Source organism: Eriocheir sinensis, chromosome 35 (assembly GCF_024679095.1).
Source record: "Eriocheir sinensis breed Jianghai 21 chromosome 35, ASM2467909v1, whole genome shotgun sequence".
Classification (NCBI taxonomy): Eukaryota; Metazoa; Arthropoda; class Malacostraca; order Decapoda; family Varunidae; genus Eriocheir; species Eriocheir sinensis.
The window spans coordinates 11,452,987-11,464,989 of record NC_066543.1 but is presented as its reverse complement, the minus strand read 5'-3'; the positions used below and the strand labels follow the sequence as shown (position 1 = coordinate 11,464,989).

The 12,003-nt window shown below is 42.8% G+C and overlaps 1 protein-coding gene across 4 annotated transcripts in view; it reads left to right on the top strand.

Annotated features, from left to right (window-relative positions):
* Positions 1-12,003, top strand: part of LOC127007397 (uncharacterized) — a 236,880-nt gene that overhangs the window by 215,895 nt on the left and 8,982 nt on the right. For 2 of the 4 annotated variants that reach the window (XM_050878330.1, XM_050878328.1), the window contains exons 74-81: positions 3,816-4,379; positions 4,605-4,793; positions 5,012-5,578; positions 5,752-5,934; positions 6,888-7,463; positions 7,725-7,913; positions 8,021-9,922; positions 10,356-10,553. In XM_050878330.1, coding sequence (XP_050734287.1) covers positions 3,816-4,379; positions 4,605-4,793; positions 5,012-5,578; positions 5,752-5,934; positions 6,888-7,463; positions 7,725-7,913; positions 8,021-9,922; positions 10,356-10,553 — 4,368 coding nt within the window. The remainder of the gene's footprint in view (positions 1-3,815; positions 4,380-4,604; positions 4,794-5,011; positions 5,579-5,751; positions 5,935-6,887; positions 7,464-7,724; positions 7,914-8,020; positions 9,923-10,355; positions 10,554-12,003) is intronic. The other 2 variants (XM_050878331.1, XM_050878332.1) reach the window with 2 other exon arrangements.

Sequence of the window (12,003 nt, the reverse complement as noted above, 5' to 3'; positions counted from 1 at the left end):
TAACTCACAATTTTGTATCTAATTATTACCTCAAGTAGATTTCATACTACCGAATTTAGTATTATGGGCATGTAATTACATGGTAATTTTTTGTCTCCTTTCTTAAAAATCGGTGTCACGTTAGCCTTTTTCCAATCTGAAGGGACAATGCCTTGTCGCAAGGACATATTGAATACGGTTGTGAGGGAGGAGAGTATTTCGCTCTTTGTTTCTTTCAGCAGAGTTGGATATACTTTATCAGGTCCAGGACTTTTATTTGTTTTAAGTGATTTGAGGGCTTTAAGGACTTCATCGGGTTTTATTTCAAAGTTAGACAATGCATGCTCGGGATTTACATTAGTACTGGTGTTAGTGGTGGTGGTGGGAGGACTGTTATTATTAAACACCGAGGAAAAGTAATTATTTAATAGGTTTGCAACGTGTTGGCTGTCAGTCACTAGTGCACCGTCGCTGTTTATTAAAGGTCCAATTCCACTTCTGATCGCCTTTCTGTTGTTTATGTAACTGAAGAAGGATTTCGGATTATTTTACAGTTGGCTGCAATATTTTCTTCATATCTACGCTTTGCCTGATGCACTAATCTTTTACTCGTCGCCTTGCATCATTGTAAAGTCTAATGTTTTCGTTTGGTCTTTCTTTAACCTGTAAGACAATTTTCTCCTTGACTGAGTGTTTAATTTCGCTATTAAACCAAGGTGGACTTTATTAGTGTTAATTGGGGACAAATGTGTCCTGCTGAGTGAGTAAGTGATTTTTAAAGTTTAGCCAGGCGTCTCTGCATTGCCGTCATCTGATAGTTGCATATCTATTAGTTTTTTGGCTCTTTTGAAATTGGGCACCTTAACTTTATTTTCAGTCACCGATGTTTGAGCTCTAATGTCACTAGTTTATGATCGCAGGAACCGAGGTGTTCTCCTACCGTGACATTACTGACTAGGTTATCTTGGGTCGCTATAACAAGGTCAAGTATGTTATTTTGTCGAGTTGGTTCAGAAACCATTTGGCTTAGATAATTTTCCTCTAGAAATTCGATCATTCTATGGGACTCACCTTCTGTACGATATGGGGAGGTTAAAGTCTCCTAGTATCAGTGAGTCGCTGTTATTAAGTGACTGCCTGCTGTACATTTCAAGATCGCCATCAAGTGATTGAGTGACAGATATATTTAAATTGACTTTTGCAATGTTTAATGTTCAACGTTACTGTTTCTTGGTGTTTTGTCAGTAGGTTGCAAGTAGCTTTTGACAAAAGGGCGACACCACCCTCTACGGTTTACACGATCATTGTTGAAGAATCTGTAGCCATCTATGTTGTATTGAACTTAAATCAATATTAGTGGTGTCGATAAATGTTTCGGTTATAGCAATTACGTCAAAGTTTTCTGTCAGAGCAAGACATCGCAGTTCATCAAATTTGAAACTAAGGACTCTTAGGTTATCTTGAAGCTTGGTAATAGAGGTACTGGAGGGTTCAATGTTACGAGTCTGTTGATGGAAGGTTTTGTTGTTGCGTTACGGCGTTGTTGAGGAGCTTCAAATCTGGCTGCCCGATGGGGACAGGTGTTGGAAAAGTCTACTCTGGAGTCTGCAGGCGGTTGTTGAGGCTGAAGGCCTTACCGTCCGTGGTAGAATTCCTGAAATCAAAATATTAGGGATTTAGTCTTATACTGCTGGATGAGCCTGTACTTGTCCAGCAGTTCCTCAGGTTTGTACCTGTGTGGAGAACAAAGAGTGAGTCATTAGAGGCCACAGCGGAGACCTCGTCCAGTGCAGCTGTGATGTCGTCAACACCAGCTCCAGGATAACAGTAGGGGACTCTGCCACAGAATTCAACCACTTGATGGCGAATCATAGAGTCACCGACCAAGAAGGTGCTCTGTTCCTCGTCCTCCTCCTCCAGTATGGCAAATCTGTTGTAGCAATGAGTAGGATAAATGGCTCTAGGGTGAAGCATTCAGCGTCAGCTCGGTGGCTGGGCATCGAGTGCAGGTGAGGAGGGTGATGAGGCGTCAATTGCAGGAATGTTGGACTGGATAAACTCCTGCAAGGTATCAACAGTACTTGTTAGTTCGGTGATCTTCTCGCCAGCCGTTAGCCTTTCGTCCTGTTGAAGGAGTCTCGTTTCCATCTGCTGAGTCAACAGGCAGATCTTGCATCGTCCTGAGAAGAAATGACCAGAGAAGTTTCCTGTGCAAGTCGAACATTTCTTTAGCGCCATCTTGGTAAGGAGGAGGTATCTATATATTTGCTTTGCTTTTTTTTTTTAGGGCAGAGGGGCAAAGTGTCGTGAATAGATAGAAGAGAGAGAGAGAGAGAGAGAGAGAGAGAGAGAGAGAGAGAGAGAGAGAGAGAGAGAGAGAGAGAGAGAGAGAGAGAGAGAGAGAGAGAGGAGAAAGGCGAGGAGAGGAGAAGAAGTGAGGGAGAGAGAGAGAGAGATGGGAAGGCGTGGGAGGAGATAGGGATGGAGGGAGGAAGAGGGCGAAGGAAAGGGGGGGAGAGAGGGGTGGGGGATGAGGAAGGAGAGACAGAGAGGGCAAGTGGGGGTAGTAATGAGAGAGAGAGGGGGGGGCAATGGAGGAGGGAGGAGGATTACTGGTCTCTGGGGAATAATCTGGTCAAGTCAGGTCAGGTAGGTCTGAACACCTGTGGAATCTGGAAATATATAAAGAATGTAACACTGTGTTTTGTGTATAGGTGTATATATGTTTTTAATCCTGTCCAATGAAGCACGTGGTCGCACAGCAAACAGCACACTCTGCGGGCAGCTAACTGCACTGACAACAAAGCAGTTACACACGCACGAACGAAAAATACGCACACAGCACAGCAAGATCTACAGTACAGTTCAGTAGGTGGATTGTTTGACCTCTCGGGGTGAGGGCAAGGCGCTGACTGACTTAATTGTACTCTCCTACTTTACAATTTATTTCCTTCTTTTTCCTAACCCCTCCTTTTCCTTCTTTCCCCAACCTTTCTTAAACAAAAATCATGTCTCTAGTAATATCTTGCCTGCCTCTAAATCCAGATCACTAATTATGCAGTGCTGCAAATAGACAATCGAAACAACTGATTATTATAAATTCATATCTATGCTCAGTGCAATACATGTTCTGTCATTTCACTCTGAAAGTTAGTCATTGTGTTTTACATATGTTATCTGCCCAAGAAATTCACTTGGATAAGTCATGTCATGCATAGAGCTGCTAACAGTTGGACAACCACTGAAATAGAGTGACAACCCAAGATTTATAGAAGTCAGGTGGAGAAATGAAGTTAGAACCTTTGCAGAAGTAGGATTGAGTGCATAAACATCAGACAGAGGCTATTGTTTTACAGGAACTGCTAATGATGATGATTCTGATCTCTACCAGCAAACTCTTAAGACAAATTTATCCATGTTCACTTTTTACCATGACAAATTTTTGAGATAGGTACCAAAAACTTAAATGAATTTATTTGTCTCATGAATTTTTTTCTTGATTATTGGAATATACCAGTCTTTCTTCAGTCTTACTCATAGACCCCTCTCCACTTATGTTGATTTGAAATATGGTGTCTGGCAATTTGTCCAATTGTATGATTCATGATACTGAAATAAAAAAAACTACCACACACTTGTTTCAAGATTGAATACACTTTTTAAGACCAAGCTCATGGGGGTTGACTTTTACATGGATGTTGGTCCTCAGGGTATTACATTTACTCCATTGAACATATAGCCTTGAGAGTTTTAACCTTTACATGATTATGTGTGGTAGTAAGTGTCATCAGCTGTACTAAAAATTGATGCATTGTCTTTGCATTTTCTCTTTGCAGTGGAATGTGTCAGTGACATAGACTGCCCCAGTGACCGAGCATGTGTAGCAACAAAGTGTGTAAACCCATGTTCCCAAGATTCACCATGTGCACCCTCTGCAAAATGCTCTGTAGATCAGCATGAAGTTCAGTGTACTTGCCCATCTGGCGAACGTGGCGACCCTAAGCTGGAGTGTCGTGCCATTGGCTGCCGCAGCAATGATGAATGTCCCCCTGAACGTGCCTGCATAAATCAGCAATGTCAGGATCCCTGCCAAACTGACCCATGTGGCCTGGGAGCTCTATGTATTACCCAAGCTCACAACTTCACATGTTCATGCCCTCAGGGACACAAGGGCCAGCCTACTGTGGCATGCCATCCCCAGATTACTGCATGTATAGCAGACCATGACTGTGGTGTAGGATTGGTATGTGTGCGTGGGGTGTGCACTGACCCATGTAAGGAAACAAGACCATGTGCACCAAATGCCGAATGCATCATTCAAGAGACACGACCCATCAAATCTGTGACTTGCTTCTGCCCCGCAGGGTTTTCGGGCGACGCTCAAGTGCAGTGCCGCAAAAGTATGAGTTTTTTTTTTTTGTTTTGTTTTTTTTCATGTCTATCCCATACCATCAGTGAGGATTGTGCCAGCATTATATATGTTTTTCTCCATGACAAATACATGGTACTAACTTTTTAACTCTAACATCATCACTGACAATTTTTTTTCAGGTTTAACAGTCCTTCCAGCATTTGTAGCATAAGTCCACCATGAAACAGGACTGAACTTACTTTTTTTTCTTTAGTTACCAAGCAGCCCCCAGTGGAATGTTCTGGTGACAATGACTGCCCAGAGCAGCTGGCTTGTGACAATGGACACTGTCTGGACCCTTGTGCCTGCGGAGAGAATGCCGTTTGTCATATTACTAATCACCGGGCAGTGTGCTCCTGTGCCCCAGCATATGCAGGAGACCCTTACACCTCTTGCTATCCTTGTAAGACATTCCTTACATACAAACTGATCAACACACATTCAAGTAGTTTGATAATAAATCTCACTAGTTATAGTAATGTGCTTTTAACATCTATCACGTAACCATCTAGCATTTGTCAAATGTAATATTTGGTGCTATAAAATTTTAATATCTCAACATTGTGATTTGTAATAATGAACTGCAGTGTTATATAACTAACATGTGTCTCTACTCTTCAGTAATAGGCTGTGCAAATAGCAGGGACTGTCCATACTCTCTTGCCTGTCATAATGGAGAGTGTGTGGATCCATGCTCAGTTAACAATCCATGCTCCAGCAACGCAGTCTGCTTTTCTAACCAACACAAAGCTGAATGTCGCTGTCCACCTGGACTAGAGGGAGACCCCTATGTCAAATGCGAGACTCAAGGATGCAAGGTGGACACTGACTGTCCAAAAGATCACACTTGCCTAAAGAATCAATGCACTGATGCATGTGCACATTCTAACTGTGCCAATGATACCATATGCTACCCTCAGGACCATAAAGGTCTGTGCAAGTGTCCAGCAGGGTATGAGGGTGATCCTACTGTTAAGTGTGAACGAACAGAGGAGCCAGCTTGTACTAGTGACCAAGAGTGTGAAGTGGGCCTCGCCTGCATCAGCTATAATTGTCAAAATCCTTGTGGCTCTCAATTGTGTGGAGACAATGCTGAGTGCCAAGTGGTTGAGTCACTACCATTCAAGAGCATGACTTGCAAGTGTCTGCCTGGGTATCAGGGAGATGCCAACATTCAGTGCAGACAGAGTAAGGATTAAGAACATGATCTATGCAATTATTAATATTTCCAGTCAAGTGTAACTTTTGATTTTGCTTCTTAAATCTAATTATCAAAGCTTTATGTTTGACTTGTAACATTACTGTGATGATTTTACAATATGATGCAGCTTTAGTAACTAACTGACACTATCAATGTACAGTTCCAGTGGAGGAAATTTGTGTCCGTGACACAGACTGTCCTGCTAGCTTGGCATGTGTGGAGGGCAGGTGTCAAGATCCCTGTCACTGTGGAAAAAATGCCCTCTGCACTGTTGTCAAGCACAGGCCAGTTTGTACCTGCAACCCAGGTTATGAGGGAGATCCACAAATTGCTTGTTCACAGAGTAAGAACACCTAACATTTATTTACAATTATTCACATTTGCAATAATACTCTTAAGTAGTTCTATGAATAATTATTTCACCGCTTAATATTTTGCCATAATATTCTAAAAGTAGTCACATGGATAATTCTATAACTACTTAATATTACTCAATTAACATTTATTAATGCAGGGTAATTTAAAAAATACAACTCAGCTGTGAAACCTTTCATAAATTAACCCTCAAAAGTCAAAAGTTTGAATAAATCAAGGAGGAGGATTAGTTTAGGCCTTTAAAGATTAAGTGATGTATAGAGCCTAAACTCAATGACAGTAGAGGGATTAGCACATAGAAATGGTGAGCACAGGCTGGCCATCGTTGACTGCCATCAAGTGGCCAAAGACCACCCACATGCTATTCATGAACCTAATCTCTGATATCTATAAAAAAAACACTTGTGTCTCAGACCCTGATGGATTGTTAGGCAGCACTATGTGTAGGTGGTGACTATCCACACTTGCTGTCATCATAGGAGTCTGGACAGCAGAGGCACCCTCACCTCTGAGTTCTCTGTCTCCCTCTCCACTCCACCTTGCACAATATATTTAATATACTTTTAATAAAAGTCATTTTGATTCCTCATCCTAGCTGCAAGCAATGGTGTGACAATGAATGATGATGATTGATGATGTCATTATCAGAAGGAAAAAAAGGTGGCTCTATTGTGTGCTCTATTATATGGGATTCTAGGAACTATTGGTCTGAAAATATTAGAACAGGGTTAGGAATCAATCAAGTAAAAGAAATGGGTAACAAAATGTGTGCAATCAACAGTACATCATCCTAACCATTCTGTGCCCCTCCTCATCAAGGAGAATCAGTTGACTCAGCTGCAAATTTTTTAAATTGCCCTGTAGCTATAAAATCATGTCACTTCCATAGAGTTATATATTCTTACCCTTCTTTTACCCTAGCTGGGTGCACCAGTGACTCCCAGTGTCCAGATGATCGTGTGTGTTATGAAAACAACTACTGTGTCAGTCCTTGCCAGCTTGATAATCCCTGTACTCTACAAGCTGAGTGTCATGTCTCTGATCACAAAGTCGCTTGCCTCTGTCGCTCTGGCTACGAAGGTGACCCTTACAAGCAATGTCGAGCTATTGGCTGTACTACAGATGATAACTGTCCATCCAACCGCATGTGCCTAAATGGTCGCTGCCTTGATCCATGTATTTACAACAACACATGTGCCCCAGAAGCAGAGTGTCGTGGAATAAACCACCAAACTGAATGTCGTTGTCCCTCTGGCTTTAGAGGAGACCCATCCATTGTTTGCTTGAAGAGGGAGCTGCCACCAGTCTGCCGTTCAGACTTTGACTGTGAGGTAGATTTTGGTTGCATGGATGGGCTTTGCCGTAAACTATGTGAGGTACTGGAGCCATGTGAGAAGCCAACATTGTGTCAACTGGTCTCCACACATCCACTCAAGACCATGACATGCACCTGCCCCACCCACATGGTCGTCTCACTCCACGGACTTTGTACCGATTGTAAGCATAGTGAATTAGCCTCCGGCTCCCAGAAATATCCTTTTTAAGTGACAAATTGTTGTTTACTTTATACCTCTTTTTCAGCCATGATCAAAATGCACATTAATATTTTAACCAACATGAGTAACTAATATACAAAAAACACAATTTTAACATCTGGCCAGATAATAATATAACCCCTGTAACATCTGTTAATGTACATTAATGTATAGAGGCATGGGAATGAAGCAGTACTAATAAGTTGTCTTTTTTGTGGAACAGTGAAAACACAGTTAAGTGTGGGATGCCGGGCCAACAGTGAGTGTCCCAGCAACACTGCTTGTCTGAACACACGTTGTGTCAGACCATGCGACTGTGGAGTACATGCTGAGTGCCATGTGATTGACCATCGCCCCATCTGTACTTGTCTTCCTGGCTACCAAGGAAACCCCTCAATTGGTTGCTACAAAGGTTTGCTCCTTGATTGCATCTTGTGCAATAGTATGGTATCAATACCAATACTGATGTATAAATTTCCTCTGTTTTCCTGTGTAACATATGTCAAAATTATTTTTCAGCTGGCTGTACTTTGGATGAAGAGTGTCCTCATGACACAATGTGTCACAGTGGTGTCTGTGTCAACCCGTGCCTGGTGAATGACCCATGTGCCATTAACGCTGAATGCTACCCAGAAAATCACCGTGCCAAATGCCGATGCCCACATGGAATGGAGGGTGACCCATTCATCCAGTGTCTTGTGATAGGATGCAGAAGCAACTCAGACTGTCCCTCTACCAAGGCTTGTATTAACCGCCAGTGTGTCGACCCTTGTCTATACAACAGTGAGTGTGCTCCTAATGCTAAATGCTATGTGTTACAACATACTGTTGCCTGCCATTGCCCAGCAGACATACCATATGGTGATCCTCTGATTATGTGTGAAGATCGACGACTAGAAGTTGTTCCTCCTAAACCGGAGTGTCAAGTTGATGCTGACTGCCCTAGCAAGAAAGCATGTATTAGTGAGCACTGCGTTAATCCATGTCACATGCTGAATCCTTGCGATGAAACTACACTGTGTGATGTAATTGACTCAGTACCAGTGCGAACCATGATATGCATATGTCCAGAGGGCTACATAACAACTGATGAAGGAACATGTAAGATGATTGAGATCCTCATTCCACCTGGCTGCCAGGATAACTCTGACTGTCCTGTAGAGGAGGCCTGTATCAACCGTTTGTGCCGAAAGCCATGTGACTGTGGACCAAATGCTGATTGTGAAGTTATCAACCATCATCCCGTTTGTACATGCCAAGTTGGGTTCCAGGGTAATCCTGACATTGGCTGTTTCCCTATAGGATGCCAGCAAGACTCTGACTGTGAAGACCACCAGGCTTGCTATAATCCTGTGTGTGCTAACCCTTGCCTAGTAAGCAACCCCTGCTCTGCCAATGCTGAGTGTTACGCTGAGGGACATACAGCCCACTGTCGGTGCCCCTCCGGATTACAGGGTGATGGCTACACTGAATGCCTCATTATTGGGTGTAGAGCCAATTCAGAATGTCCCAGTGATCGAGCCTGCATTAATAAGAAGTGCACTGATCCTTGTGCATCTGAGGACCCATGTGCACCTAAAGCAGAATGTGTACTTAAGGACCATCAGGCTCACTGTCGCTGTCCTCCTGGCACCTTTGGGGACCCCAGACAGGAGTGTTTCCCAGTTCCTGAGCCTGAATGTTCAACTGACAGGGACTGCTCCAGTCAGCTTGCTTGTATTGATGAAAAATGTGTTAACCCTTGCCAAATACTAAAGCCATGCCATGAAAACACTGAATGCCAAGTCATTGATACACTTCCTGTCAGGACAATGATATGCATCTGCCCTGATGGCATGGTCACAGAGCAAGACGGAGAGTGCAAGCTGGTGCCTGCAATTAAACCCATATGTGAGACTAATTCTGAGTGCCCTTCAGATTACGCCTGCTTCAACGGTTTCTGTAAATATTCCTGCCAGTGTGGTGTCAATGCCAACTGTGAGATTGTGGAGCATCATCCTCTCTGCACCTGCAAGCTTGGTTATGAAGGCGATCCAGAGAGTCGATGTTATGACATTAGTTGTTACGGTAGTGATGACTGCCCAACCACACACATTTGCCGCAATGGGCAGTGTGCTCCAGTGTGTGGCCCCAACAATGAGCCTTGTGGTGAAGGAGGTGTGTGTCAGGGGGTTGAACATGAGGCAGTATGCTACTGTCCTCCTGGCTCGCAGGGTAACCCTCGCACACAGTGTGTCGCCATTGGCTGTGCCTCTGATGACGCCTGCCCAGATGACCGCAGCTGCATCAACCAGCGCTGCAAGAGTCCCTGTGCCTTGGACCCTTGTGAAAAGCCTGCTACATGCTTTGTCTCAGACCACATTCCAGAATGCCCATGTCCTCCAGGCTTCAACAGGACTCTAGATAATGGATGTGAAATGAGTGAGTAAAACATTGTCCATTTAATCATCATTATCAGCTATTATCAGTCCATCAATCTAATCTATCTATATCTCCAACGCCTCCTCCCTCACAGGAACTTCTGTCCAGGGCATGGCTGCAGCAGTACAGTTGCCTTACTAGGGTATAACTACAGATAGCACTATAAATCTCAAGTTAAGACAGCCACTTCTCTTACACTTCTCCAGCTCCTTTGAGACTACTTCATTCTACCTCTTAAAAGTACAAAATTTGCCTTGCTATATTTGTATCTCCCAGTTCTGTGATTTTCTCCTTCTTTTATTGTAAACTCAATAACCACATGATCACTTCTTCCTAGAGCACATCTTTTCTTTATATAGTTTAGGAAATTCTTCAGCTTGAGTTTAACCTTGATATATCTTAATCTAGTTACTAAAAGAGTTCCTGTTCACAGTTATTGTTGGATGTCGCTCGGATGGAGACTGCCCCAGCGAGACTGCTTGCATCAACGACCGGTGTATCGACCCATGTAGCCTGGAGCCTTGTGCAGAGAATACAGACTGTGCGGTGATTGACACAAGTCCTATCAGGACCATAGTTTGTGAATGTCTTCCAGGATTTCAGGGTGATGCTGCAGAAAAATGCACTCCAAGTAAGACATTTTCGTTTTCCCCTGGCCTGATAAATGTTGCTTTGGCACTATGTTATTTGCCCTGACAATGTTTGTAAGCTTGCTGCTTAATTATAAAAATGAGAAATGATTTGCTAACTAGTAACAGATGTATATGCTGTGTGTATATATGTGTGGCATAATGGTGCAGTGTAGTGTGTGCATGCATTAGCCTGATTATGAATGCTTATGATACTCAAAGAATGCATTGCTGATTACCTTTATTTTGCAGGACACTGAAGCTTCACAAGCAGTATTCTGAATGTTGCAAGGCTGTTCATTAACTGAAAGTGCTTGACATGCTTTAAAGTGAATTTACTTGCAAGAAGCTTATCTTTATTACTTTATGAACAAATCAATGCTTATAAACACCTTGAACCCTGATGAATATATACATTGGCCATAACTTAACTCTCCCTGCTGAGCCACATATGCTTAGGCTTAACTAATAAACTAAAATTCAATGACATCAGTACTTTTGCTCAACATATATGTTATTTCACTAACCTATGTTATTGTGCTTAACACACCTTTAACCAGTTCTGTAAATCTACCAACCCACTGCAGCAATAACACACACACACACAAACGCACGCACACACACAGAGCTACATAGTGCCGTGGTTAGCATGCTCGCTTCACAACTGAGAGGTTCAATTATCGAGTGGAGTGGAAATTAATGGGCAGTCTCTTTCCCCTTGTCCACCCAACAGTGAATGGTTACCAGTTGCCAGTCAAGGGTTGTGTCCCACTTCCAAGGTGTGTGTGGGTGTGAGACAGCCATACCCAGAGATCTGTCACTATAGTCATGGCACCCGAGTCCGAGATGTGCATTATCGTTCTCTGGTAACCTGCTGTCTCATAGCGTGTCTGATTTCATGAATGATATATGATAGCCTACACATAAGAAACCGTTGTCAGTATCAATAATATACAGCCAACAATAACAAATATATATCAATTTTGAGTTAAGAATTATAATGCTGTTGCAGACAGCTGTTTTGTTAATTTAAAGCCTACTACTTTTCTTAGCAGAGGGTAGTGCCAGGGCTGTTTAATAATTATAATCATGAATCTTATAAATTAACAAAACAGCTGTCTATGACAGTATTAAAAATTTTGAACTCAGAATTGACTACAATTGATGGTATTCGTCATTGTTGCCTGGATATTACTGACACTGACAACCATTTCCTATGTGTAGGCAGTTTTATATTATCCACAAAATTGGGCACACTGTGAGACAGTATATTGCTAGAACATGATAATGCACACCTCAGACTTAGGTGCCATAACTACAGTGAGCTCCATCCTCATTTGGGTATGGTGGTAGGGTACCTTGCAAGTCTATTGTGTGGTCAGACCGAAGGGAATCACACACACACACACCACTCCGTGGCGCAACTGGTAGAGCGCTGTGCTGCCAGGCTTC